Below are 27,086 nucleotides of genomic sequence, written 5' to 3' on the forward strand. Positions count from 1 at the left end.
AGTTTGTTTTTAGAGATATCTGATGTGATAAACTATCAAAAATATTTTGATAATTTACCTAGGAACTTTACACTTAGATTGGCACAAGAATGTTTTTTTTTTCCTTTCTTTTTTTACTTGACACTTACTTGGCCCCGTTTTGTATCAAAATTATGCTATACTGAAAGCTAAACTCTGCAGCTTTGCATCTTCTTCTGTATCTGTACATCTTGGAGATGCTACAGGTTCTGTTCCAGAACAAAGCAATAAATGGACCACATGAATTCTTTGATTTCAAAGAGCATGTAAAGGTTATGCTGACACTGTAGCTCAGTAGGCCACAAGACTGTCTTAGAAAAACAATGTATGGTCCACAGATATAACAGGGATTAAAGTGTCTGTCTTGCACACACAGCAACACTGTTTCATTCATTCCCTGGCCTTGCATTCCCTGGGGGCGTTTTGCATTTTCAATTTTTTCCATGGCTACTATTAATTTTTAAAAAAATTTATTTTATTGAATCACCATGTGTAAAGTTACAAAGCTTTCAGGCTTAAGTCTCAGTTATACAATGCTCGAACACCCATCCCTTCACCAGTGCACATATTCCACCACCAAGAACCACAGTAAACCTCCCCCCGCCAAACTCCCTAGACCCCTACCCCGCCTGTGTAGCTGATAAATTTCACTGTCCTTTCTCTTTACTTTGATTACATTTGATATTTCAACAAAAAACTCACTATTATTGTTTGGAGTTTCCCCCCCTCCCAAAGTCGGACCTGCTGGAAAAGACGCATTTGATAATTTGTTTTCCATTGCTGAGAATGAAGAGATATGAGGTCATGTGGCCATACTAGTGGCCTCGAGATTTTGGATTTCTGTATTTTAGTATCTTAGTAACTAAGTCCAGAGAAATTTCTGCCAGAAGTTGCATCATTGCAAGCTCATACCTCTCTGCTGCTTTATATTCCACATATGAGTGCAATCTAAAGCCACATATATCTGAAGCATAACAGGTCCTGGGTGACTGTTTTGAAAGCCTTCTAGTTGTCAGTAAGCTGAGTCAAACTTTGATAAAGAAATCAAAGAATAGGAGACGAGAAGAGAAGGAAGGTGGGAGCAAGAGTCAGAGGCTACTAGGCTGAAGGGATGCAGTGGGCACTGCCAGCCAGAAACACTGCCTGACCAAACTGCACCCTGTTAGCAGAAACACGCATCTCTTCCCTGAAGGCACACACAGAGCAGGTGGCAGGGCCAGCAGCCTTGCTGAGAAGAGGCATCAGTGATAGATGGACAAGTGAAAACGAGGCCTAGGAATATGATTCTCCGCTGAAACATTTCTTCAGGGAAAGGCAAGTTTCCAATGGCTGGACTCAACAGACCCAAGATGTGTTTATCACGAGGGTTCAGATTATTTTCCTACACTTCCCAGAATTTAATAAGAAATAGGAGATGGTTTTGAAGCCATGGTTTCAACCACTGGAACAGGCTTTCCTTTTAAATAACTGACTGGGATGTTTGATAGACTAATCATCGATCAAAAATTTAAACGCAAAAGGTCCTGGACTGATGAACTGGCTGTTTACCTAAGGTCACACTACCTGGTTGGAGAGGGACTTGGTAGGGCTGGAGAAAGAGCTCGGATGCCAGGCACTGCCCTTCAATGGTGACGGCTCCCTCCTGTATGGGCTTATCTTGGAAAAGTTGATTTCTGGTTCTTAGAAACCTGGCTACTCTTTCTTGGCTTCTGCTTAGCTGGGGACTCTTAAAGAAGCACATGCCATGGGTCGCACGCCCTGGGTCTGGACAGCCAACCAACCTTTCTGACTAAGGGAGGCTCCAGGGGAGGCGGCTGCTTAGGTGACCCATCCCGGGGCTGGGCTTCTGGCTGCTGTTCAGGGCATTCAGGGAAGGCCAGAGCAGGCATTTCAAAGCGAAACAAGTGTTTCCAAGGACTCTATGCCTCCCTCCAACTCCCCTGGGGTTTCCGGCTAAATCTTTGTTTTTCCAAAAAGGGACACCGGTGGGGGTGGGGCGGCAGAACAAAGGCGCAGCAGCTGGCAAACAGGGCTGGAGGGACAGGAAAGGTGTTCCCAGGCTGTTTTCTCAAGGACACTTGGACTCTTGAGGCACCTGGTTTATGGCTTTCTGGAACAGGGCACTCCCACTGAGCACACCCCCGGGACAACCTAAAGAAAACCAGCAATTCTCTCCTCCCCCTTGGGAACAGAGACAAATGGGACAAAGCCCGCCTCCAGAGAGGAGAGCAAACAAGCAGAGGGGTTCCAGGCGTGTGACCCTAGGATGACAGGGGCCGAGGAGTAGATGGAAGAAAACGTACAGTGCAAGGAGCCAGGCCTCAGCTGAGCAACCAGGCCAGGAGGCACATAGGCCTTTGTGTTTGGATAAGACAGAGTCTCGTCCAGGTAGGAGGCTGCTTCAGGAGCCAGATCCTGCAGGCATTCTAAAGCAACACTGAGCGAGAACAGCGCTAAGTATGGGACCACCTTTACCCCTCGGTGAGGCTGTATGTCTTCCCTGGGTGATAGCCAGGGTTTCACTGAGCTCTAACAATTCTACATGCTGTCCACCTAAGAACATTACAGGGCACAGGGGTTGGAACGAGACTGTTACATAGCTGAGTTAAGAGCCACAGATTTCAGATGGATTTAAGTGGGATTTACGTCTAGCTTGTAGATGTTCTTTTGAGTATTTGGTTTGGGGCCGCACTCAGCGGTGCTGAGGGGAACTGTACACGGTGCTGGGCTTTGAACTAGGGTCCTGGCTGTAGCCTCATGCTAGCTGAATGACTTAAGCCACCATCATCTCCCGAGCCCCCTTTGGAATTTTCTTTTGGTTTCATTTTCGGCCATACCTGGTGCTGCTCAGAGCTTACTCTTGGCTCTGTGCTCAGGGATCACTTTTGGCAGGGGAGCAGGGGACCATATGCAGTGTTGGGGATTGAATCTGGGTTGACCGCAGGCAAGGCAAGTGCCTTACCTGCCGTACCATTGCTTCCCTCTCTCTTGAACTTTTAAAGTTAGCTAAGCAGCACATGTGCATGCATATACAACTAGGGGTGTGCAAATTCAGTGAGCCCCGTGGCTGAGTGTGAGATACAGGTTACTACAACATCAACACAGGAAAGGAAAAGGGGGAGGGAGGAAAGAAAAAAGAAAACAATTTTTTAAGGTGGCTAATTATAACCACAGTTCTCTTTTTAAAAACTAAAGTCCATCACCAGAATAAATTCAACAGCTGATGGAACTGAAGTAATATTCATTGTTGTTCCTATTGCTGGAACTTCTTTTGTTAAGTATGTATCAGACATTAAATATAAATAGCTACTATTTCCCTCTACCTCAGGCCAGGAGACTGCCCCAATCACATGAAGCTCTGGGCAGCTCAGCTTTCTCAGAAGACAGTCAACGGGATGAAAGCCTCAGAGGCTCCTATCCTTGGTGGCTGAGTCGAGCTGTTTCTGTTCTGTTTTGGGGCCACACCTGGCAGGGCTCAGGGACCACAGAGTGGGTCTGGGACTGAATCCATGTCAGCCACTTGCACTGTTTCCCCCCCCCCCCCCCCCCCGCTTTTTGGGTCACACCCAGCAATGCTCAGGGATTACTCCTGGCTTTGCACTCAGGAATTACTCCTGGCAGTGCTTGGGGGATGATATGGGATGCCGGGGATCAAACCTGGGTCGGCCGCGTGCAAGGCAAACGCCCTCCCCGCTGTGCTATCGCTCCGGCCCCTGCACTGTTTTTTTTTTTAAATTTTATTTTATTTTTATAAAGTAGTTCACAATATTTGATTACGTTTAATATTCGAACACCAACCCCACCACATTACACCTTTCCACCACCATAATATAGGATTGTTGTTTCTGAGTTGATGTTTCTGACTCTTCAGCAAAGCTTGTCTTTCTCTTCCGTGAGGTGAGCTAAATGCTGATTCCTTGGGCAAACAGGATATTGTCACCCACTTTGTCAATAGGTCTTTCAGAACAGTTTAGCAATGGCTCCTCTGTCCTAAGGGCCCATATTGGTTCCAGGCTTTCTCTTTCAAAGAGGAAAGCAGAACAGGAAATTGGCTATAGACCTGGTTCTTTATGGCCTCAGCTAGCTGATTGGGTCTAAGAGGCAGCAGCACATTGTGTGTGTGTGTGTGTGTGTGTGTGGCGGGGGGGGGGGGTGTCTTTGGTGTGTATTGGGGTGTGGGGGACAGGGGGTGAAAGCATTGCTTTTTTCCTAGGGCCTAGGAGGTAAAAATGGGCATTCTTTAACTGTGAAGGAAGAAGACAAAATTTGAAGCTAGACAAAAAACTGATAAGGGGCTGGAGTGACAGCACAGCAGGTAAGGCGTTTGCCTTACACTGGGCCAACCCGGGTTCGATTCCCAGCATCGCATACAGTCCCCTGAACACTGCCAGGGGTAATTCCTGAATGCAAAGTCAGGAGTAGCCCCTGTGCATCACCGGGTGTGACCCAAAAAGAAAAAAAAAATCTGATAAGAAAGGATTCTGATAAACCCATAAACTTCCCTGGGAGGGCTACAGGGTCGGCAGCAGGAGGGCCGGGGTTTCAGATAACCATGACTATAAACTGTGTATGAATTAGTAAAGTGGAAATAAGTATCGCCCTATCTACAGCTTGAAAAGATGAGATGATATATGTGTAGAGGAGGAAACATACCCGTGGGAGGGCCAGCACAATGCCTTTGGGTTTCCTGCAGTGGAGAGAATTTCAAAGCTTCTTGTTTGAGGCTGGGAGATTTAATTGCTTTAATTTAGCCACTGCAGGCAATGCATGTAGAATCTAAAGATCCTCCTCCTCTTGTGTAATGGGAGCTTGAGAATTATTGTCGTTTGGGAAGATACAGCGGCCTCCATCCATCATCAGGCCTTTCCAGCCATCCCAGCAGAGCCGAGGCCCCGTAGCAGCCATCACAGGGTGCTGCTCCCTGGGGTCAAACACAGAGCATCGCTGCCTGCCCCGAACACTTCACTTTCTTACTAAACCACCACAGGTCCCTTTCATGAACTAAACTTCTAAACTTTGTTGGAAGGATTTTTATTTCTAACCTAATTCTCTGTCTCTCTTGCGCGCTTGTTCTCTCTGTGTCTGGGCCACCTTTGCAATGCTCAGGGTTTATTACTCCTGGCTCTTGATCTAGAATCATTCCTGGCAGGTCCAGGTATCATATGGGGTGCTGAACTCAAACCTGGGTTGGTCACATGCATGCAAGCTCCCTATCTACTGCACTATTGCTTTGGCCCTAATTTTCTTTCTTCCCCACCTTTTTAAAACAAAACAAAACAAAACAAAACAAAACAAAACAAAACAAAACAAAAACTTATCCTCTTACCCCCATTGTTGCAACCCAATACACTGCAACAAAAATCCCTTCATTGTGCTCATTTGTAGTGTGTGTGTGTGTGTGTGTGTGTGTGTGTGTGTGTGTGTGGTGGCGGGGGAGGGGGGGTTCCTTTGCGATGAAGAATCTGATATGCTTGATACAGAAACATTTACCAAAAGGTATGGAATAAACATTTCCTTGAAGCTCCGTGAATGTTTGGCAAGCCTATGTGGGGTTGCATTCTGGTGGGGGCGGCGGTGGCGGTGGCGGGGGTGGGGGGGCAGGCAGCATGAGGAACTGAGCACAGGCTGCTTCACCTCACTGAAAAATGCGAACATCCATGTGGACCTCAGAGGGCAGGTGTGTGGACCAAGCACAGGAAGGTCAGAGGCGCCAGCCTGCAGCCAGTAAACAGAACCTCAGAGGGAGTGAGTTTTATCCTTAAGGCTTGGAATCCAAAGGATCAATGACCACAGCGAACTACTGGCAGCATCAAGTTTGGAAGCCAGACTTCTCAAGGCTCACATGTGAAAAAGAGAATCAACAAATGAAATCTGTTAATTACAAATTTGGTAGATCCACCTTCAGCTTTGATGTTGGGCGGTGGGGGTGGGGAATGAAGTAGGTGGGAAGAGAAAATTTGGGGTACTTGGCACCCCTCCCTTTCTATAAATAAAGTCTTGATAGTAACAGAATTCAATAAAATCATTTTTTTCCCGCTTAGTGAAAATAAAAATAAGCACACCTGCCAATAATCAAAAGGTCATCAGGATAAAACAGATCACTGCATATTACCTTGGTTCTAGCCACTTGCTCTGGTCATGGGCAAGAAACACCTGGAGTGGATTGGGGAGGAGGAGGGGGCTAGGGATGTCATTAGGGACAACTGCTCTCAACAGCCAGAAAGTAATAAAATGCAGCCTGTAGTAAACAGGATGCCAAGGGGTCAAATGTAGGGCATGAGGAAAGACTGCTTTTTCCAGAGTCTGGTCAAAACATGGCTGAAAGTTGAACAGGCTGCTTTAAAAGACAAATCATTTTTGCCTAAGTGAAGACAGACTACTTTCTAGAAGAAACAAAGTACACTGAACATGGGAACATAAATCAAAAACAATTCGAGTTTTTTCAACTAGATTCTAGAAGACAATTCAAACCCCACATAAAATAATGTAAGTTAGATTCAGCCAAGGTATGGCACAAAGGAGCACAATAAAATTTATTTGCCTCAGGATACTTGGGTTTGGGGCTGGAGTGATAGTACAGCGGGTAGGGCGTTTGACTTGCACGCAGGCGACCCAGGTTCGATTCCCAGCATCCCATATGGTCCCCTGAGCACCGCCAGAAGTAATTCCTGAGTGCAGAGCCAGGAGTAACCCCTGAGCATCACCAGGTGTGACCCAAAAAGCAAAAAAAAAAAAAAAAAAAAAAAAGATACTTGGGTTTAATTTGAAAATATCAATTGATTAGGACTGATCATATTCAGAAATACTTAAGTGAGGAGTATAAGCCTAAATTTTTTTTTGAAAAACAAAACAAAACACCACAAAACACCAAAAGGATAAATCAAAACTTTAACACAGGGTGGACCTTCACCAGCAAGCTTCAAATTGCTATGCTGGGGGCCTCTAGGCTCTAAAACTCACTGAGTGATTCCAAGCTGGCAAAATGAACGGGCCACTGAAAGTCTTGGCCACAAACCTACTTTAAAAAAAAAAAAAAAGCTTTTTTTTTTTTTTTGATGAGAGTAAAACAGGTTTTTTCAGGGCAAACAAATTTATCTTTTTATCTCTTCCCTTTCCAACCTGGGTCCATGAGAAGCCCAAGATAATACCTCTTATATTCAGTTGTTTGGAAATAATTCAGCAGGGGAAAAGAAAAACTGGTGGCAGCAAACTGAAAAGGCCTGAGAGAGGGCACGCATTGATCTTCCCTGGTGAGTGCACTCCAGGGAGTCCAACTCTGAGGTAAGACCACTGTCTAGAAAAGAGGAGAGTCTTCTAGGGGCCAGAGGAAGGAGGTGGATTCTTAGAATACGAATCCCCTTAGATCCTAAGAGCTGAAAGCTGAAGGAGCTGATGTGTCTTTAAGCTACAACTGCCTCCCAACGCATCAAACATTCCCAGCTAACTCTGGTCACCTTACCCATTCATTCACATTCTCACTGCCAGGTAAGTAAACGCTTTACCACTGGGCCACAGGCCCTGCTCCAGTCACCGAGCTCGAAATGCCGTGATTTCCACAGTACTCAGACTGCTTCCTACCAGTGGGGCTTTGAGTCATGGAACTCGGCCTTGATTATGCCTCTTGAAGCCGAGGCTGTGAGAAAGCCAGCACCACTGTAGGGAAGGAAACTTTCTCTACCCCTTCCTCTCCCTTCACCACCCACACCACGCCCACCCCAGCCAATTCTTTATTAATATCGCAACTAGCAGCCTTGTTCCTCCCCAATCCCAGCTTCTCACTTTCAATTCTTGGCTTTTTCTTTTTTGGGGAGGGGGGCGCAGGGCTCCTGCCTCATGGTGGTGGTGGTGGTAGGACCAAGCACCAGGCTGTGCTCGAGCCCTCTGAGCCATCTCGCCAGCCCAGGTGCTAACTCCTTCTTATATTTCTCGGCACTTCGCCCAATATTTTGTTGTTAAACTACTACTTCCTGATTTGCAGACTGATTTTTTTTTTTGTAAAGCAAGATAAGTTTTTATTGAAATTTATTTGGAAAGATGTGAGGAGAGAGAGAGTAAGTGTGTGTGTGAGAGAGAACACAAGCTTCTCCTGAGTGGAAGTAGGCAAGCAAAGAAACAGATGAGCGAGATATGCATTCAAGGGAGGATACGGGCTTGAAGAGCAAGTCTTAGATGTTAATTTAAGGACTGTTCATTATGGAAGATAAAGACTTAGCTAGCTTATGTGCCCCCTGCCCCCCATATCTCATTGTAAAACAACGATTTTCCTCTCCCCCGTGGTGGAGCCAGAAGGCAGTGCTCAGCAGGACGGCTGAGGCACGGACCCCACTCATCATTGGCTCCAGATCAGTCTGTTCCAGAAGTCTAGGCGCTGCAGCCGTGTTCTCACAAGATCGAGTCAAAATGATCCCTTAAGAAGAAGCCAGTAATACTTTAAAATGAGCGTAGAGCTCTGGACTAGTAAGTAAACCTCTAGGCTTTAATGAAGCAAACCCTGCAGAACAGGAACCTGGAGATTTGTTCATTAAATGACTGTAAGACGGGCAGACTTCCCGAGTTCTATGCAGCCCACATTCTCCACTCACTCTCTTCCTCCACTTGCCTCTCTCACCTCTGGCCTGCCTCAGAATCCTCAGCTGCAGGGATCTGAGAGGAAGTCAGGGAGCAAACCTGCTCAGTTTATCCAGGGAGTGAAACTGCTCTTATCTCAAGTTTACCCGGGCCTCCGCCACAGCCACAAGATAAGATGCAGCACATGTCTCCTCCACAGACAGAAGAACAGAGGGAACGGACCGGAGGGTCTTTCCATTCCACCGCACATGTCTCCCTAGCTCTGAAGTTAAAGAAAAAAGAGGGGGGAAGCTGTCATGGACAGGCACCAGCAAGCATGTGCTCTTAGCAATATCCCAAAGTGCCCGTCACCTGTTTTATAGCTTTAGTGTCTTTATATTACCCACCGTACAGATTTGTGCCAAACGGTTCAGGCACTAGAATTCCCTCACATGGTCCAGTTCAATGCTGAGTGCCCCTGTGCCACTACAGTATTTGTGTTCATCTAGATCAGTCATCCCTGAGCAACTCCACAGCCGGGGCCAGGAGACGGGGCCAGGGGCCAGAGGACAGAGTGATGCAGCAGGAGCACCACAGCCTGTGTGATCGACAGCCTGTAGTGATCGACAGTGCTAGGAGCTTGGCTACCACATGCAGACAGGAAACAACCAACACAAGGAAGCTGGAGTGATAGTACAGCGGGCAGGGCACTTGCCTTGCATGAGGCTAACCTAGGTTCAATCCCTGGCACTACCCATTGTCTTCTGAGGCCCATCAGAAGTGATTCCTGCAAGCAAAGCCAGGAGTGAGCCCTGAGCACTGCTGGGTGTGCCCCCAAACCCAAACAAACAAAACAAAAAAAACAGACACAAAACCCTTTATGAGACTCTTCTTAATTCACCCACCTTTAAGTGATCCCCTCCACCCAGGATGACAATGAAGCAATGGAATGAACTATCAAAATCATTGTTATATACTATATCTGGGGTTCAGAAAATAATGAGGAATGACTTACATATAATGTAATAAAGTGAAAATGCATTTTCTCAGGAAATAAAACAAAACAAAAAGAGGGCCTTGGCAGGGCAGAAGAAATGAACAATAGTTCATTAAGTCGTATTTTGAGATTTTTTTTTTTTATTTGGTCACACCGGTGGTGCTCAGGGGCTACAACTAGCTCTGTGCTCGGGGGCAGTGCTTGGGAGACAGTATGTGGTGCCAGGAATTGAATCCCTGCCACGCCACAGAGGCATGCAAGACAACAAACACAACAGGTGGAGGGAGAAAAATTAGGGCGTGTGAGTAAAAAGTCCCGAGCCCAGAACTTCAGAGTAGTCAGTTACTCATCAGGGGTGTCCTGTGGTGGCTCAGGCAGGAAAGATGTGGGCCCAGCAGGTTGGTGGCGGTGAGGTGCAAGGGCAGGGAGGACTACAGCGGTGGTGTTGGCAACAGTAGCAGATCCGGGGCAGGGCAGGTGTGTGGGCATCCACAGACTGGGCCTCGGTACACTGGCCACAGTGTCCTCTTCTTCTAGCACAAAGGATCGCTTGACACAGAGGGAAACCCCTGGCTCCAGCCACAGGAACCAAAGGAAATACTTGAAAGGTTTTCCCCCCCACAAACACTATTCTCTTAGAAAACTAATTCTTTTTTTTTTTTTATTAAAATTTTTTTTTTAAACACCGTGAGATAGTTACAAGCTTTCATGTTTGGGTTACAATCTCACAATGATCAAACACCCATCCCTCCACCAGTGCACATTCCCCACCACCAATATCTTCCATATGCCCCCCCCCCCCTTTCCCACACTTCCCCGCCTCCATGGCAGACAATATTCCCCATGCTCTCTCTCTACTTTTGGGCGTTATGGCTTACAACACAGACACTGAGAGGTCATCATGTTTGGTCCATTATCTACTTTCGGCATGCATCTCCCATCCCAACTGGTTCCTCCAGCCATCATTTTCTTAATGACCCCTTCTCTATTCCATCTGCCTTCTCCCCTCCCCTCATGAAGCAGTCTTCCAGCTATGGGGCAATCCCCCTGGCCCTTGTATCTACCGTCCTTGGGTGTCAGTCTCATGTGATGCTACCCTACACTCCACAAATGAGTGCAGTCCCTCTATGTCTGTCCCTCTCTTTCTGACTCCTTTCACGTAGCATAATACTCTCCATGTTTATCCACATATAAGCAAATTTCATGACTTAATCTCTCCTAACAGCTGCATAGTATTCCACTGTGTAGATGTACCAAAGTTTCTTTAACAAGTCATCTAGAAAACTAATTCTGATCCCTCAGAAGTTAAAGGGCTGTTCAACACTTGTACGCTCTCTAGAGCAAATGATTCCAAGTTCTGAACCTTTCTTGCCAGTGGAAGTTGGAGAAGATCACCAGCCTCGGATGCTGCAGACCCGGCGGTGGTTACCACAGCAGCTACTCCTTGCCCCGGCGCCAGCCTGTTCACTGGCTCAGAATCTAGCCACCAGGAACCGAACCCCATCATTCTGCCTTGAGACTCCCCATCCTCACCAGAGATGTATTCCTGTTGCCAGTGGCCCAAGGATGCGCTTTCCTTGGGGGCCAGGGGGTATTGTTGCTAATAAGCCTTTACTTGCAGATAAATGGAATGAGGACAGCTGATCACGCACCACGGAAGAGGCACAGAATGCAACAACACAGAGCTCTTCTCTGAGTGCCAGGGTGTCTGCAAGCAGCGGGGTTGTTGTTACACTTCCTTCCAGGCACTCAGTGTTACCCCGGAGTGGCTTGCTGATCCCCTGTGGATTAAAGGACAAACCAGGAGGGATGCTGGCTTCTACCACTCCTTTGCCTCTTGCCCTCTCCTGAATCAATAAATCACTTCTGGCAGGTAGCTGGGAAGCAGCTGCGAAGGACAGTTTTTCTCGGGAGCACAGGAAGGCACCTTTTAACCCTCCTGCTGTTGTTTGTCTCTCAAAACGTGACAAAGGAACAGATGTAAGTAACATGCCAACTGTTGAGAAGATCTGCTCGGAGCACTATAGGAAGCCTGTTCAGAACCACATCACACCAGCCGCCCCTGGAAGGACAACTGAGTTCACTTCCTAAGCCCCCCACACATGGTCTGCTCAAGTCAGGTTGGGATCTGCAATGCTCAAGCAAGTCACTGAGCAAACCTCTGCTTCCGCTTCAGCCCTGTGGTCCTCCAGCCTTGGAGACGCTCTCAAACCCTGCTCACATGTCACTGAGGTGCAGTCCAATGTGCCTCCTCAGTAGCTTCCTCTGACCACCCCACACCTCTCTTTCATCTCTGGGCCACAGTGCTTTGCAGAGTCTGTGCCAGGCTCTCTCTAAGCCTTTCACGGGCCAGTCTAATCTCTCCACAGACCATTCTGTGTGTAGGATGAGTACACCGGGAAATAATTTCTTGTTGCTTTTGGACCAGATACAGCAACGCTCAGGGGTAATACCCAGCAATGCTTGCGGAACCATGTGGTGCCAGGGATCAACCAGGTATGAACCGCATGCACTCGGCCCACTGAACTAACTCTCTTGCCCCAGGAAACAATTTTAAAGGGCCAAACCAATATTTTAAATACAAAATTAAAAACTAGCTATAGGGGACAGAATGGTAGTAGAGTGGGTAGGGTGTTTGCTTTGCACACGGCTGACTCAGGTTCAATTCTCAGCATCTCATATGGTCCCCTGAGCACTGCCAGAAGGACTTCATGAGTGCAGAGCCAGGAGTAACCCCTGAGAACTACCAGGTGTGATCCCCAAAGGGGGGAAAATTATCAAAGATAGTTGAGACAACTGAGGAACTACTGGAAGAACTATTAGATGCTATCAAGAAATTCATATTTTACTAGGTCAAGTAATGGTGCTGTGGGTGTATAAGTGAATGACTTATTTTTAGGAGACGCACACTAAACATTTCAGAGGGGACTTCCAACCACAACAGGGGAAAAAAAAAACAACAAAAACGGTGTGTTGCCACCCAAAATGGTGCAACTGCCAAATCTAGCTGGATCTTATAGGTATTCACTGCATTCTTCTTTAAAGTATACATGTGCTTAAAAAAGGTCCATAGTAAAAGGAAGAAGAAAATAAAGCAAAGAAAAATATCAGAATGCAAGGCAGGAAGCAAGATTTGGTTCAGGTATCAAAGGATGTATGTGCCCAAAGTGGCACTCTCAGAGACGCTGCCTTGCTGCTCTGCTCCACAAGGCACCCGGCACACAGCAGGCTGGCAATGAACTCTCTGTTAATTAACTTCCAGAAGCACAGTATTTAAGTAGCAAAGCAAGGGAGAGAATCCATTTCGTCTCTAGCTACATCTCATTACTCCAGCTGCGTCAAACCAAGCCTTCCCCTTCCATAGCATCCTTGAGTTTGACCCTCGGATCCAGGCCTTTCTTATTAGATACTGAATCACTAATGCCAGGGAGGAGAGCTAGGTTCACAGAAGACTCCCAGGAGGTTGACCAGCTGTCCTGGTTTTGCCAGGAACTGAAGTATTCCCTGGGACTAAGGATTTGCAACGCTAGAACTAGAATCCTAGGCAAATCAGACAGCGGGTGACTCAAAATCTGAAGATGACATTGAGAGAAAACTGGAACAGACCAGGAGAGGCAACAAAGTTGTGCCATGTGATGAATGGTACCACTGCAACACAGGTCCATAAGACAAACCACTCCAAAAGTAACATCGAATGCCAAGTTGTTGAGTGTCTGTCATGCCCTTGAACAGACCCTCTTTTTGACTGCTCATCAATGAGTCTGGAAAGAAAAGGACAGAAAGAACTTACTGTGAAAACGTCATCATCACCAAGCTCAGCTTCATTATGGATAGTGGAAGATGATGTTGTCGAGCCTAAAAAGACCAAAAAAAAAAAAAATTAAAGAATAAAAATGAAAGAAGAGTGTTTCCAAAGAGGTTAAGCCAAACACATTTAAAAAGTCTATTTTAAGGAAACCACATTCCATTCCATCTGCATGTGAATCATCAGCAAAAATATGTTATCTGGATACAAATTACTTTAATTTACTTTTCTTTCATTCTAGACAAGATGCTCCTGAAAGTAGCTTTGTGTTTCTACCAATATCCCTCACACTTCTGCACTGGCCATCAGAGAAGCACGAGTGAGGGTGAGCGGAGAGCCTGCCGACTGCTCTCAAAGACCCGAGTCAAGACAGACCAGCTTCCACAGTGTCCTCCAGCCCCTTCACTAGGCAGGGCTTTGGAAAAATACCAGGCTGAGAGCCTCTCTTTAGACCTGTCACACTCTTGCTGTGTGACCGGACTTAGTTCTCTGGCCTACTCATCTACCAATAAGAGGAGTCAACCAAGTAGCCTGTCTGTCTGTTCCTGTTATACAATTCAGACACTGCATTCTTAAAATCTAGACTGTGGGAGTCATTTTCTATGCTGACCCCTGGGCAAGGGGGTTTCTCTCTTATAATAATATACTACCAGTGAGTTTCCTGTTTTTATGGAAAAACATTTAGGGCTCAAGCAGTAACCCAATATATTTAATTATGAGAAGAATCATCATTTAGGGTCAATCTGCTTATCTGTTTAGACTTTTCTTCGTGCTGGGGTCAAGTCAGTATTACTGTCCCAGTTCTCCCCCAAAGGAACCAATGATAATTCAATCTACTTGACTGAGACGCTGTTTTCTGTGCGCTTCCATTCTACGAAGGGCTCAAGGAACCCAGGGATCCTCAGCCAACCAGACGTTCAGTGTGTGGTCTGGTTGCAGTGGATGCAGTGCTGCTCAGGCTCTTGCGGTTGGAGCATGAGGTCTTGACTCCTGCACTATCTCCCCTTAACGGACCGTGTCAATGGCCAAAAGGAAGAACAATTCAAAACCATAGATATATCAAAACGAGAATTTATCCTCTAGCTTCTCCTTTTCTTGGGGAGGTCCTTAAAATGGTGCGTTTAGAAACTATTCTGCTATTATATAAAACCAACATTAAGAGAATTGCTCAGAAAAAGATGGAAACTATTTAAATTTCCAATGAGGGGATTACAGGATAAAAAGGAAACAGTCTCACAATGTCCTCTGTGCAATTCCTACTGATCTCTCAGGGTTTCTTCCAGTCTTGGAATGATTTCAGTACATTATGTTTAAGGCAAATTTTAATAGAGGAGAGTGAGACAGAGGGCATAAGAGAAACAATTACAAACAGAAGAACCAAATTTCGTATGCGGCTTTAGTGACTAAGAACACAGACAGTAAGCTTAGATCGATAACATAGAAACTTCTCTCTAAACATTTAAAAGCTGTTTAATAACATTTAAAATATCTGCCACTTAAAAAAAATTAAGTATCTGTCACATGTTAGACCTGTTAACATGAACGTGGTTGTTAATTATCTGTGTGCCATTGTACAGTTGTATCGAATACATTCACATTTTAGCTCAAATTTTCCTATGGCTGATGCCTTATTAGGCAATCTTTCTTCTCTCTCTCTCTCTCTCTCTCTCTCTCTCTCTCTCCCCCCCTCCTCCCTTTCCCTCTTCCTCCACCTTCTTCTCTCTCCCTCCCTCCCCCCCCTATCTATCTCCCTCTCCCTCTCTCAAATAAAGACTAGTCTGGGGCCCGAGAGAGTGCACAATGGCCTGAGCACATGCTGTGCATCATGCCACCCAGGTTCAATCCCGCCACTGCATGGTCCCCCAGACACTGCCTGCAGCAGAGCTGAGAGCAGTCTGAGATTAGCTGGATGTGTCCTCAAAACCAACCAACCAAACAATAAGATACAATAAAAAATAAAATACGGGCCACTGCTGGCACAGCTCAGCCTGCGGTGCTGAAGAGTGAGCTCCCCACATTAGGTAGGAGTAAAGGCAGGCTCTGCACATGGCGGGCATGTGCTTGACCACACCAGATATCTCTGTGGCCCCAAGAAATTCTTCTTAAGATTTTTATCTCTTCCACCACATCTGTATGAGAGGAAAGAACTTCAAAACATTTCCTGAGTGAATTAAATGTACATCCTCTTGTGATTAACTTCTCCAAATTCTGAATTTAGTTTTTCCATGCATTCCCTCATATTTCTTCCTTCACAGGGGCCCTGCAATGGAACCCTTAACCCTTTGCTTTGACAACTGAATATGCAAGTGGAGAATTTTTGTTTTTGCCTCTGTAGACTCAGGACAACCGGACAGTTTTCTAGTCTGTGAGAACTAACTGGCCGAGAGTCTTCTGGTCAACAATGAAACAGAACACAATGTCTACTGCCCACTTGTCCAATAACCAAGGCTTAATCTGAACCCAAACTCCAGGAATACAGTTTAGGCCTGAGTCTTCTGACAGATCAGACCAAAGAAGTTGCAATACTCAGGACAAGGTGAAATCATTCAGGAGTCCAAACTTGCTTTTTCAGAGCTGAGTCTAAAAATCAGTAAGATTCGCCTTATTCTGAAATCCATCTATCTCCTTTCTCCATGCACTGCCACTTTGTTTTCTTTGGATATTCCCCAAGTTTTCACAACTACTGGGTCTGGCCTTCAAGCCTCCTGCAAATGAACCACAAATACACGATGGCAGACTACTAGAATTAAAGTGAACTTGGAACATTTCCACAGCCCCACTAAGAACACAGTAGTAAATTCAATACCTTCTATAAGGTCTTCGATCGCCTTCCTCACGCCCCTGTCAAAGGCTCGGGCATCAGCAGGGCTTTGGAAAGTAAGTCCAAATTTCCTATTGTCGACTTTCCAATGGTGAAATGTTGGGTTGGCTTTGGTGTAGACCAAGTCCTTTCTTACATAGCACTCTAACACCACCTGAAGGATTCAAACACAGAGGCCGGTTACTTGTGGAATGTCATGATGGCATTTGGCTATAAAAATCTAACTAGGAAGCATTCACCAGTGGTGGCAATGAATGAAAACCCTCTACCCCTCCCTTGTCTATCATGGAATAAACTTTTGCCTGTCCCCGCTGCTCATTCAATTTTTCCTGAGCACCCCCAACTGCCATGGCTTTGGCAATTCTCCATTGACCTCACTGAGCCATATAACTAATTTTTCCTCTTTCTCCTGTCCCATGGGGGTGGGGAATGGGAAGGCCACAAAGCGGAGGCCCAGGTCTTGGGGCTCTACTTATTGCCAGGTTTACTTGCTTTTGTGCCAGGATCTTAACACAAATGGCTCTCTATCTGCCCTTCTCTGTTCTAATGGATACTGTCCAATGATCTCAAATTTAACAAGTTGAAACACAAACAGCTCTAAAATGTCTGCCACTAATTTCCTTTTCTAACTACCCTATGTCTAACCATACTAATCCCTCTTTGTTCATTTTCTCTGGCTCAAAATCTCTCTGCCTTCTTTGCTTTCTTTATCCCTTATATTATTAACCACCAAGACCATTTATTTTTTTCTATCAACATCTTTTGTATCCAACCCCATTTCAGTTGCTAATGCTCTGATCTGGATCTCCATTTAAACTTTTTTTCTGTTTTATTAGAACAATCTTCCAGTTTCTAGCAATCTAGATTCAGACTGCTTTATATGAGGCTTTAAATGTGAGCTGGTCTTGAGCCTAGACTTTATTATATCCAAAGTAACAGTATTATCAATGAGAAAATATGCATACTCTAGAGACACTAAATAATGAGCTACAAAGTCACACTTATTCTCCATATTTCCACCATTAACTTTTATTCCTTTATTTATTCTAGTTCTTACTACATTCACAATTAAGTACTTGACTATTATTACAATACTTTATTCTCTAAACATCTAAATATATTACTCTTATTCTCCCAAATAGATTGGAAAATGGTCAGGATGTGTTATCAAATAACTCCCTTTGGGTCCAGTGCAGTGCTATTATTGATACAGCTACGAAAGTTCTTATAGAATTGAAGCATTGAAATCACAACTGTCAACTTTATTCCTTATTCACAGTAAAACCCTCTAAAATAGTGATTAATATTTGTTCTTATGGCTACATTACATATCCAATATGACTTTGCAGTTTTCTTTTTTTTCCGGTGCTGAGAATCAAACCTAGGGCTACAAATATGTGAAGCACGCACTCACTGCTGAGCTACACCAACACCTGATTTGACTAATCTTGCTAATTTTTTATAGCTTTGGTCTTCTTCTGGCGAAGCTCCACATTTACAAAATGAGATCTTATTACAACTTTTAAACTAAATTAAGGGAAAGAGTAAAAAAGTGCCTAAATTAGTATAAACTCAAATTCGAGCATATCTTCAAGAGTACAAATTTCAAGAAAACTTCTAAGTAAGCAAATCAAGTGCTGCCTAATAAATGTTCCCTAACATAACAGAGAGTAATACTCAAGTTGGCATATCAAATATAAATCCCAAACAGTTAGCTTCCTCACACTGTACTGAAAGGAGACAACAGTCCCCCTCACACAGTTCTATTTATGATTAAATTGCTTAATATGGCTATTTCCCCTAAGAATAGTGCAATGATTAAATGTCAGCCCAGCCCCATTCCAAATTGGGGAAATCCAAATAACGAAGGCTTTAACTAACAAATGTTATCTATTTTAGAACTTAATAGTCTCAATTCAAAGTCTCAAAATAAGCTTTTTGTAAAAACAAAGACTCCTCATTTCATTATTTTCAGGGTGAAAAAAAATTAGTCTTCACTTAACATTTCTGAGTTTAAGATAATTCAAAGGGATTTTTTTGTTACAGAACTTTAATAGGTTTTGAAAAAGTAAAATCAGTCCAGTCACCTAAATTAAGTGAGGAGGTGGGAAGGGATTAGATACCACCTCTTTATGCCCTCTTAGACAAAGTATCATTACATATCTAAATTTAATGACAAAAAAAGTTATACGAGTTTTATTCTTTGAATCATGTATAAACTCTTTAGTGAGACTCTGACATATATCCAATCAGGTAGTAATTTAAAATTAAGGAAGGCTTTAGAAAGTGTCATATATTTGTGTTGGAGGTTTAAAAAAAATCGACATGAAAATACAACACATACAGAATGAATAAGCACTCCATTCTTATTCATCTCATCCAAACTACCTCGTATGCCCCTCCACTTCTAGAATTATCCACTGTCAAGAGTACGGCAGAGATGAAGATAACAGTTTCTTTCTGTGGCTTTTTCACACACCCATGAAGGTGACTGTGCTTCAGTATGGCCATTCAATAGTGTTCTGCAACTTCCTCCTTAATCCTTAAAAACATGTTTTAAGAGATACATACTGCTAACAAGGACTGTTTAATGGCTACACAACATTCCCCGTCATGGATGTATTAGAAGTATTCAGTTATTCTCCAGACTTCTAATAGTAACTACTTTTATAGCCACTGCTCCAAAGAGCATCTTTATACACATTCTTTTTTTTTTTTTTTTGCTTTTTGGGTCACACCCAGCGATGCTCAGGGGTTACTCCTGGCTTTGCACTCAGGAATTACTCCTGGCAGTGCTTGGGGGACCATATGGGATGCCGGGGATCGAACCCCGGTCGGCCGCGTGCAAGGCAAACGCCCTACCCGCTGTGCTATCGCTCCGGCCCCTATACACATTCTTAAAGTTTGGTCTGTGAGTCCAGCCTGGCAAAACTATTTCCAGATGAAATGCAAATGTACGTAATTCTCATAGGATTCTCATATCCGCTTCTGTATTACAGTTTGTTGTAGTATGTTGCTCTGGTTGAAGTAAATGAAGAAATCCTGGCATTGCACACATGCATAGTTGGAGAGAGGGATGTGTATTTTTAAAAGACTTTAAACATCTGCTGTATGTGGAAAAATGAGGATTGCTGCAAGAGAATTAGTTTTAGTGTAGTTGTTTTAGTGATGAGTTGAACTAACTGCTTATTTTTTCATGGATCACTAGTTACTTGGAAGAACTGACAGATGAACTATGGTAATTCAGACTTAGAGGACTGGTTATTTTCTTGAAAATGAACAAAGTCCAGTCACTTCAAGTAAAGCAACTAGAGGTATTTGCTGCATTAATAACATTTGAACTTTCAAATATCAATAATTACAATAGTGTATAATTTTCCAAACTTAAAAACTTTTCTAATAAGATTAATGGTTACTTAAGAACATGATTTTGGTTATGTGAATTAAATGGATCAACATTTGTAAGATCTGTGTAACTCAAGCCATTATATTATTTTCCAAATGAGCAAATGAAAATGTTGCAAAACCAGGGTGAATAAATGATCCTTTCAAAATGAAAGATAAACTATGGGTTTTAATATAAAGACTATGAAAAGTTCATCAATATGGTCTCAGAACCCACATATAAGAAACTGCCAAAGGCTGAGTCTTGATGTAGCATTAAAGAAGTTTATCTACGATTACCTGAAAAGGTGATTAAAATATACCTCCCTTTTCCAACTTATATATATCTTTATGAAGCTGTATTTTCTTCATCAAGCTGAACCCCAAAATAACATACAGGAATAGGTTGAAAATACAAGTTGATATTAGATTCCAGGTAGTTTCTATTAAGCTACAAAAGAGATTTGTAAAAATGTAAAGCAATGCCACTCTTCTTACTATCCTGTTCTGGAAAATAATAGCAATTTGTCATAAGAAACGTTGTTTATGCAATACTATTTTTAATTTTTTTTTGGAGGGGGGAATGGTCACACTTGGTAATGCTCAGTGTTTATTCCTGTCTCTGCACTCAAGAATGACTCCCGGCGGTACTAAGGGACCATCTGAGATGCTGGGGATCAAACCAGGTCTGCCGAGTACAAGGTAAAACATCCTACATGCTATACTATTGCACTGGCCCCAAGTTTTTAATTTTTAAATACAATTTGTACTTTAAAATATTTACTGTAATTCAAAATTGAAAACAAATTTAAAATAAATTAACTATAATCCGTATGTTATCTATAATCCATGAAATGTAAGAGCTCACTGATGTCCGCAATAAGTTTTTAGTGTAAAGGGATCCTGTAAGCTACACTATTTATGAATTTTTGCTATCCACAAAATTTTTTGTTTGTTTTTGGAACACACCTGACAGAGCTCAGGGCTTACTCCAGGCTCTGCACTGAGGGATCATTCCTGGTGGGGCTCAGGGGACCATATGGGATGCCATGGAATGAACCCAGGTTGGCTATGTGCAAGGCAAACACCCTACCCACTGTACTATCTCTCCAGTCCAAACCTGTTAGAATTTGTGATCATTCTTAATATGAATCCCGTGTCATCCCCGACCGCCACCCCATGTCACCCCCAATGCACCAATGGATTTGTCTAAGGAGCAAACTTTTTTTCCTCCCAAAGAAACCTGAATGCCTCCAATTAACAAATACTTATTTAAATAACTTGGAATGGCTAGCTGAACAAAGACAAAATCAAGCTCATAGGTCTCAGTATGTCAAACAACAGGCTGACCTCTAGACATTCGCTACATTGCAAAAATTATTGGTGATACACAGTTCTACTAGAAAGAATGCTTCATGTCCCAGTTGGAATACTGGGTACTCTGATATCATTGACCAACTGGCTCCTCCAAATGGTCTCCACTCTCTTCTTACCACTCCACAATTCAGACTGGGTGTGCCTCAGGGAGGTGGGACTCCTAGTGGGCTCATACTCTTCACTAGGCAAAGTGCTGTACTATGGATGCCCAGAGGCTACAGGAGGAGCCACCACCTTCATAGGGGGTGTGTGTGTGTGCTTGTGTGTTTGCATGTTGCGGTGAAAGGGGAGGCAGTACAGGGGACTAAGTACCACTGAGTATTAAGAGTCCAGACTTCCCCGAGTAGAAAAGCAAAGAGGTGGAAAGATGAAGCCAACATGGGTGAGTAACTTAAGTACTGGTAGATATAAAATTGGGGCGTATGGAGTCAGAGAGTGCGAAGGGGGAGGAGTGATGGAAAATATGATGGGAGACGGGATGAGACACACGACCCTTGTGCATCAGCAGCGAACCACAGAAACTGGCCTACAACCAGAACAGCAACACAGAGTTGGTATGAGGGCCCAGAGTCTAGTTTTACAATGAAATCTTCCCCCAAAGCTTGCTCTGCTAAGGACTCTCTGACCTCGAGAGCAGTGTTTCTCAATCCATTTCAACGGTGGCCCCTTTCCAGCCTTGTTTCCTTCCAGGACCCTCGTGTTACAGTGGTTGGCGCCTTAATCTCATGCCGTGGCTCCTCATTTATGCTATTTTCACCTGTGTCCCCCTTGGAATATCCTGGGGGGCCACATACCTCCTGGTTGAGAAATCCTACTCTAGAGGGAAGAGATGCATCACTTCTTAGAATAGTATTTCCTTTTTACAAAGTGGAGATGAATGCTGAAGGAATTTGGGTGGGAGACGGGTGTATGTGCCATACTGTCAGTGCTCAGGGGCTACTCTAAATGGTGCTTTGGGGGACCATGTGGTACCTGGAATCAGACCCAGGCCTCCCAGAGGTAGAGCATGTGCACTCGGCCTTTGAGCTATCTACTGCCCCAGATATGGAAATCGGGGGTAATTTTAATACAAGACCTTGAACAAAATGGGGAAAAATTATGATTAGCATGTGGAAAACAAAGGAAAGACAGAAGTTCACAGAAGTATTTTAAAACAAAGGGTTCAGGTTGTTTTACAACCGAAGCCCCCTTTTCGGTTGCTTATATATGTGTATGTGTGTGTGTGTGTGTGTATTTAAATATATATTCAGTTAAGATAACCTAATACCAAAGTAATACCAAGAAACTTAAGTAGAGGAAGAAAATTTTTCTATTAAAAGTTTTGTGGAGGGGCCGGAGCGATAGCACAGCGGGTAGGGCGCTTGCCTTGCACGCGGCCGACCCGGGTTTGATCCCCGGCATCCCATATGGTCCTCCAAGCACCGCCAGGAGTAATTCCTGAGTGCAAAGCCAGGAGTAACCCCTGAGCATCGCTGGGTGTGACCCCCCCCCAAAAAAAAGGAAAAAAAAAGTTTTGTGGAAAAGAGTAAACCAAACTAAAAGATGAAGCTATAAACTGTAATATATTGGTAGCAAATATGACAGATAAAGATGAAAATCTTTATCATACTAGAGAGCAACTATGTCAAGGAGAAAAATAAGGCCCATGGGTAATTATGGAAAAGATAGTAACAGGAAATTTGGTCATAACTTTTTTATAAGTATTTACAATTACAGCTATTTCATAAGCAGAAAACAACTTCTCTCATTGGTAATCAAGACTGTCTTGCTTTCAAGTTGGCAGATTTAGAATACCTGACCTTTCTTTAATGTGTTAAAAGAAAGTCTCATGTATGCTGGTAATAGCTTTCTGTATAATCAAATCACACACACAAACACACACACAAATAAATCAGGCCTCCTAAATTTACTGAGAAAATGTAGGAAATTCATAAAGCTAGGGATTGGCTGGAAAGAGGAAAGAAATCTAATATATAATACTAAGGAGAAGATGACACTGGCTTAGTTCTGAGGTCAGAGTAACAGGATAATAAATGGCTAATAAAGAACAATCTTTCTGAATCTCAATTTCTTCATTGTAATTATTTAGGCTGATCTAAGAATGCAATGACACAGTTTAACTAAAGGGCTAGCATATGCAGACTCTGGATAGACTGCTTCACTGGTAATTATTCATGGTTTCAGTTGTAGTATGATTGTATGGCTTTACTCTGAACATCCTATAAACAAAAATGTTTTAGGGTACAGCAGGTAAGTACTTACTTGCCTTGTTGCAACTGACCCTGGTTTGATCCCCAGTACCCTAAGTCCCACCAGGAATGATCCCTGAGCAGAGTCAGGAGTGAGCCCCAAGCATTACAGGGATTGCTTTAAAAAAACAAACAAAAAGCATATTCTAATTGGGTGCTGGAAAGACAGTATAGCAGGTGAGGAGCTTGCCTTGCATGTGGAAAAACTGATTTTGATTCCTGGAGAACTCTGTATGGTTCTCCCGAGCACCACCAGGAATGAACCAATGAGCTTTTTTTTTTTTCCTGGGTGTGGTCCAAAACCAAAAACAACTTAAAAATTAGTAGCATTCGCTAAATATACAGAAATAAATCAAGTGTGAAAACAGCATTTCTGTTAATTCCTATATAACACTTGCAACTTATCCTGTCATCCATTGTTTTTTTAAATAAGTAGCTGCAAAAGATTACACTAACACACACAATAAATAAATAGATTACATTAACACATAAAACTCAATAGATGTAGCTCTTAAGAGTCCCAAATGTGTAACATATTGTATAATGTATTTGTGTTTTCTCTGTTGAGATCCTGAACAATCCACTATAAATGACTGACTTTTGAGTGTGCACCCCATGACCTAATATGAATAGAATAGTCTTCCAAGTTCAAAGACACCAGTTAGTTATTACTTTAATTTAAAATAATTACCTTAATATAAAAAAATAAAAATTTGAATATTCTATTTTCTTGATTACTTTTGCCTCATAAGAAAGAACTGGGCATTTAAGTTCCCATATTAAATAGTACATTGTGAACTAATAACACTCCATCTCTTAAACTAATTATTCTCCAAATACATATTGCAGATATGTGATACCTCTACTTTTGATAATTTTCTTTCTTCCAAACACTCTTCTGAGGGCCACACTGACAATGCTCCTGGTTACTCCTGGCTCAGTGCTTCAGGAACACACAGTGGGGAGCCCAGTCTGGGGCTCCTAGTCTTCCAAACATGTTTTGTTGCTTAGCTCATGAAATGAAAGCTAGAGTATCTTTTGATAAACCTTTATTCAGCTGCAACCATCTGTCGGATGACACTGTCTTTGCATTTTGCCTTCCAGCATCTAAACATGGATGGCGTGCTCTATGTATAGATCTGACTTCAAAAAAGAACTGACTACAATATGATTCGCAACAGAGAACACACTTTTGTTTTGAATATCTTGTTGTAGTGACAAGAAGACAGCTTAATTAATTTAACACACAAACAAGACAGTCAATATACAACTTCTAAGCATCCGAGTTATATACTGAGTGGTTAAAAAAAAATAAAACCACCCCAAACATCTCTGCTGGAAAGCTGGGATCATGTTCTGCAATTTGGCACCAGCTTCAGAGTTCTAACTTTTGAAGTTTAAGGAGTTTGAAGTAGGCAAAAGAAGTAAACGAAAAACAAAACCCAAGGAGAAGGGAGCTATGATTTAATGTAGAGAAGTCAGACGAAGCTAATTGAACCCAATTGTTCGTTGCATGTCTGCCGTTACCAGTTTGTCTTTCTGCCGTTCACCATGGATGAGAAAGCCGCTTCGTCCATTGCCTTCAGGGTGCATGACCTTACAGACCCCCACGCGACTGATCCCGCCTCCTTCCTGTGGGAACCATCCCCCGCTGGAGTCATCTCTGGTCATAACCACAGCCTTGACACGCACAATATAGCTGTCACTAAAACGACAAGAAGAAGAATGGGGCATGATAATGGTCTGTAGCTTTCAGACATGTATCACAATGTGAGACGATCACAAGCCAGCACTACTCTCAACTCATCAAAACGAAATCTATGCTGATAGCAACCTTAAAAGATGATCCATCTCAACTTTTAGGAAGAAAAACAAAACAAAATGAATATGAAAGTTTAATTTTTTAAGACATTCGGCAATTAAATGATATTTAAGTTTCTTGAAGACGTGTTACAGGCATCTTCAAAATATTTAAGTCTCTTAAAATATCTTAGTCTCTCGGAAGATGCATGCAGGCAAAATAACCTCAGTGTAAATCTTAATCATAAATGACCTAATCTATAAATTAGGAAATCTATTAGTTAGAAAAGACAAATTGATTAAGAAGTTAAATTGATTAAGTTTCAACCCTTAAAATTTAATTTACAGTTAATGACGGGGGATTACCACTCTATAAAGTCTATAATCTTTTAGTTTAGCATAAGAAGAAGTTAATCCACTTCCAAATCAAATTCATCATGAAATCATTTATATAGATGGGAAAGCTCAGATACCCTTACAAATGTGCAGGCTTCTCTTTATGATTTTATTTTTTTTTCCCGGTCTAAACTGCAATTTTACAATAAATTCTTTTGTGCATTTGCCAAAAATCCTTTCTCCTACAGAGACCAACTTGAGCTTTTTTAAAATTCCTTCCTCACCTTTAAGAATTTATTTAAATTTTCAGCAAGGCCATTATATTCTCACTTGCTGTTTTCTGTCTTTGGAGAGAATTCACCCTTCATCCATTCAAACCTATATTCATTTACATTATATGCCAATTGCAATGGCAGATTTTAGAGACACAACAGAGCGGAATAGCACAGAACCCCTTAGGCTCTCAGGAAAAGGACTCCCAGCTTCAAGGCTCAGAGCCCGGCCACTACCACCGGCCACATGCTCAGGCACTTGGGTAGTCCCTCCGCCCTCCATCTCTGCTCCGCTCTCTCTGCCCCCACGGAGAGACATCTGTGTTGTCCAAGCCTGCAGCTCCTGCTTTGCTGTAACCCACAAACACTCTTCCCACTATTCCTTTGGATGTGATGGTCCAGAAATTTCCTTATGTTCCCATTCCTTCCTGAGACTAACCTTTTTTAATTGTAAAATATATAGAACATAAAATTTATCATTCCAACTATTTCTATTTGGGACCACACCTGGAGGCACTCAGACTTACTTTTTTTTTTTTTTTACTTTTTGGGGTCACACCTAGTGATGCACAGGGGTTACTCCTGGCTCATGCACTCAGGAATCACTCCTGGCGGTGCTCAGGGGACCATATGGGATGCTGGGAATCGAACCCAGGTCGGCTGCGTGCAAGGCAAACGCCCTACCCATTGTGCTATCGCTCCAGCCCCCTCAGACTTACTTCTGAAAGGATTTCAGGGACTATATGGGGTGCTGGGGATTGAACCTGGGTTGGCCGTGTGCAAGGCAAGTATCCAATCCACTGTACTTTTGTTCCAGCCCCATTCCAACAATTTTAAGTGTACAATTCTATGGCCCTGAGCATCTTCATATTTTCTGCACCTGACTCTAATATCCCCCCACTTGTTATCTTCCCACACTCTCAATATCCATGTATCTAAATCTCCATATATCTAATATATCTCATCACACATACCTAAATCTCCATATCCATTCATTACTAACTGTCCATGCTCCTTTCCCCTCAGTCCTGGTAACTGCCATTCTATTTTCTGTTTCTGGATTTGACTACTTAGGTATCTCATCCAATTTCTTTTATTTTCTTATCCTTGAAATGCAAGGGGTCCAGTTCACCCCTGGCATGCTGCTGGCCTTCCCTCCAATTATCTGGAACTCACAAGTCTGAAGTTGTGCTTCATCACCTCTCTTCAATCTTCTCTAGATCTCTGGGTACTCCCCCTCTCTTGAAGTGATAAGCAAAAGGGCTCTCTGCCTGCCCCCACTGCCCGTCCCCCCTCCCCTGTCCCCGTCTCTTCACTGTGATTCCTATCATGATTCATGGTGATTGCACTATTCCCCCTTTTAACTGCTTTGTTTCCAGTTTTTTAGCACTCTTCTCCTCCAATGCCCTCACACTTCTACCAGCATCTGTACAATCTTCTGTACCTCAGTTTCAAGCCTCCTACTCTCCAACACCATCAT

At 43.2% G+C, this 27,086-nt stretch overlaps 1 protein-coding gene across 2 annotated transcripts in view; it reads right to left on the reverse strand.

Annotated features, from left to right (window-relative positions):
• Positions 1–27,086, reverse strand: part of SPRED2 (sprouty related EVH1 domain containing 2) — a 128,162-nt gene that overhangs the window by 10,112 nt on the left and 90,964 nt on the right. For both annotated transcript variants that reach the window (XM_055121381.1, XM_055121380.1), the window contains exons 2-4: positions 24,726–24,903; positions 16,174–16,342; positions 13,353–13,417 (exon numbers count right to left, since the gene is read on the reverse strand). In XM_055121381.1, the coding sequence (XP_054977356.1) occupies positions 13,353–13,417; positions 16,174–16,342; positions 24,726–24,903 (412 nt within the window). The remainder of the gene's footprint in view (positions 1–13,352; positions 13,418–16,173; positions 16,343–24,725; positions 24,904–27,086) is intronic.

The sequence above is a fragment of the Sorex araneus genome, chromosome X (assembly GCF_027595985.1).
Source record: "Sorex araneus isolate mSorAra2 chromosome X, mSorAra2.pri, whole genome shotgun sequence".
Lineage (NCBI taxonomy): Eukaryota > Metazoa > Chordata > Mammalia > Eulipotyphla > Soricidae > Sorex > Sorex araneus.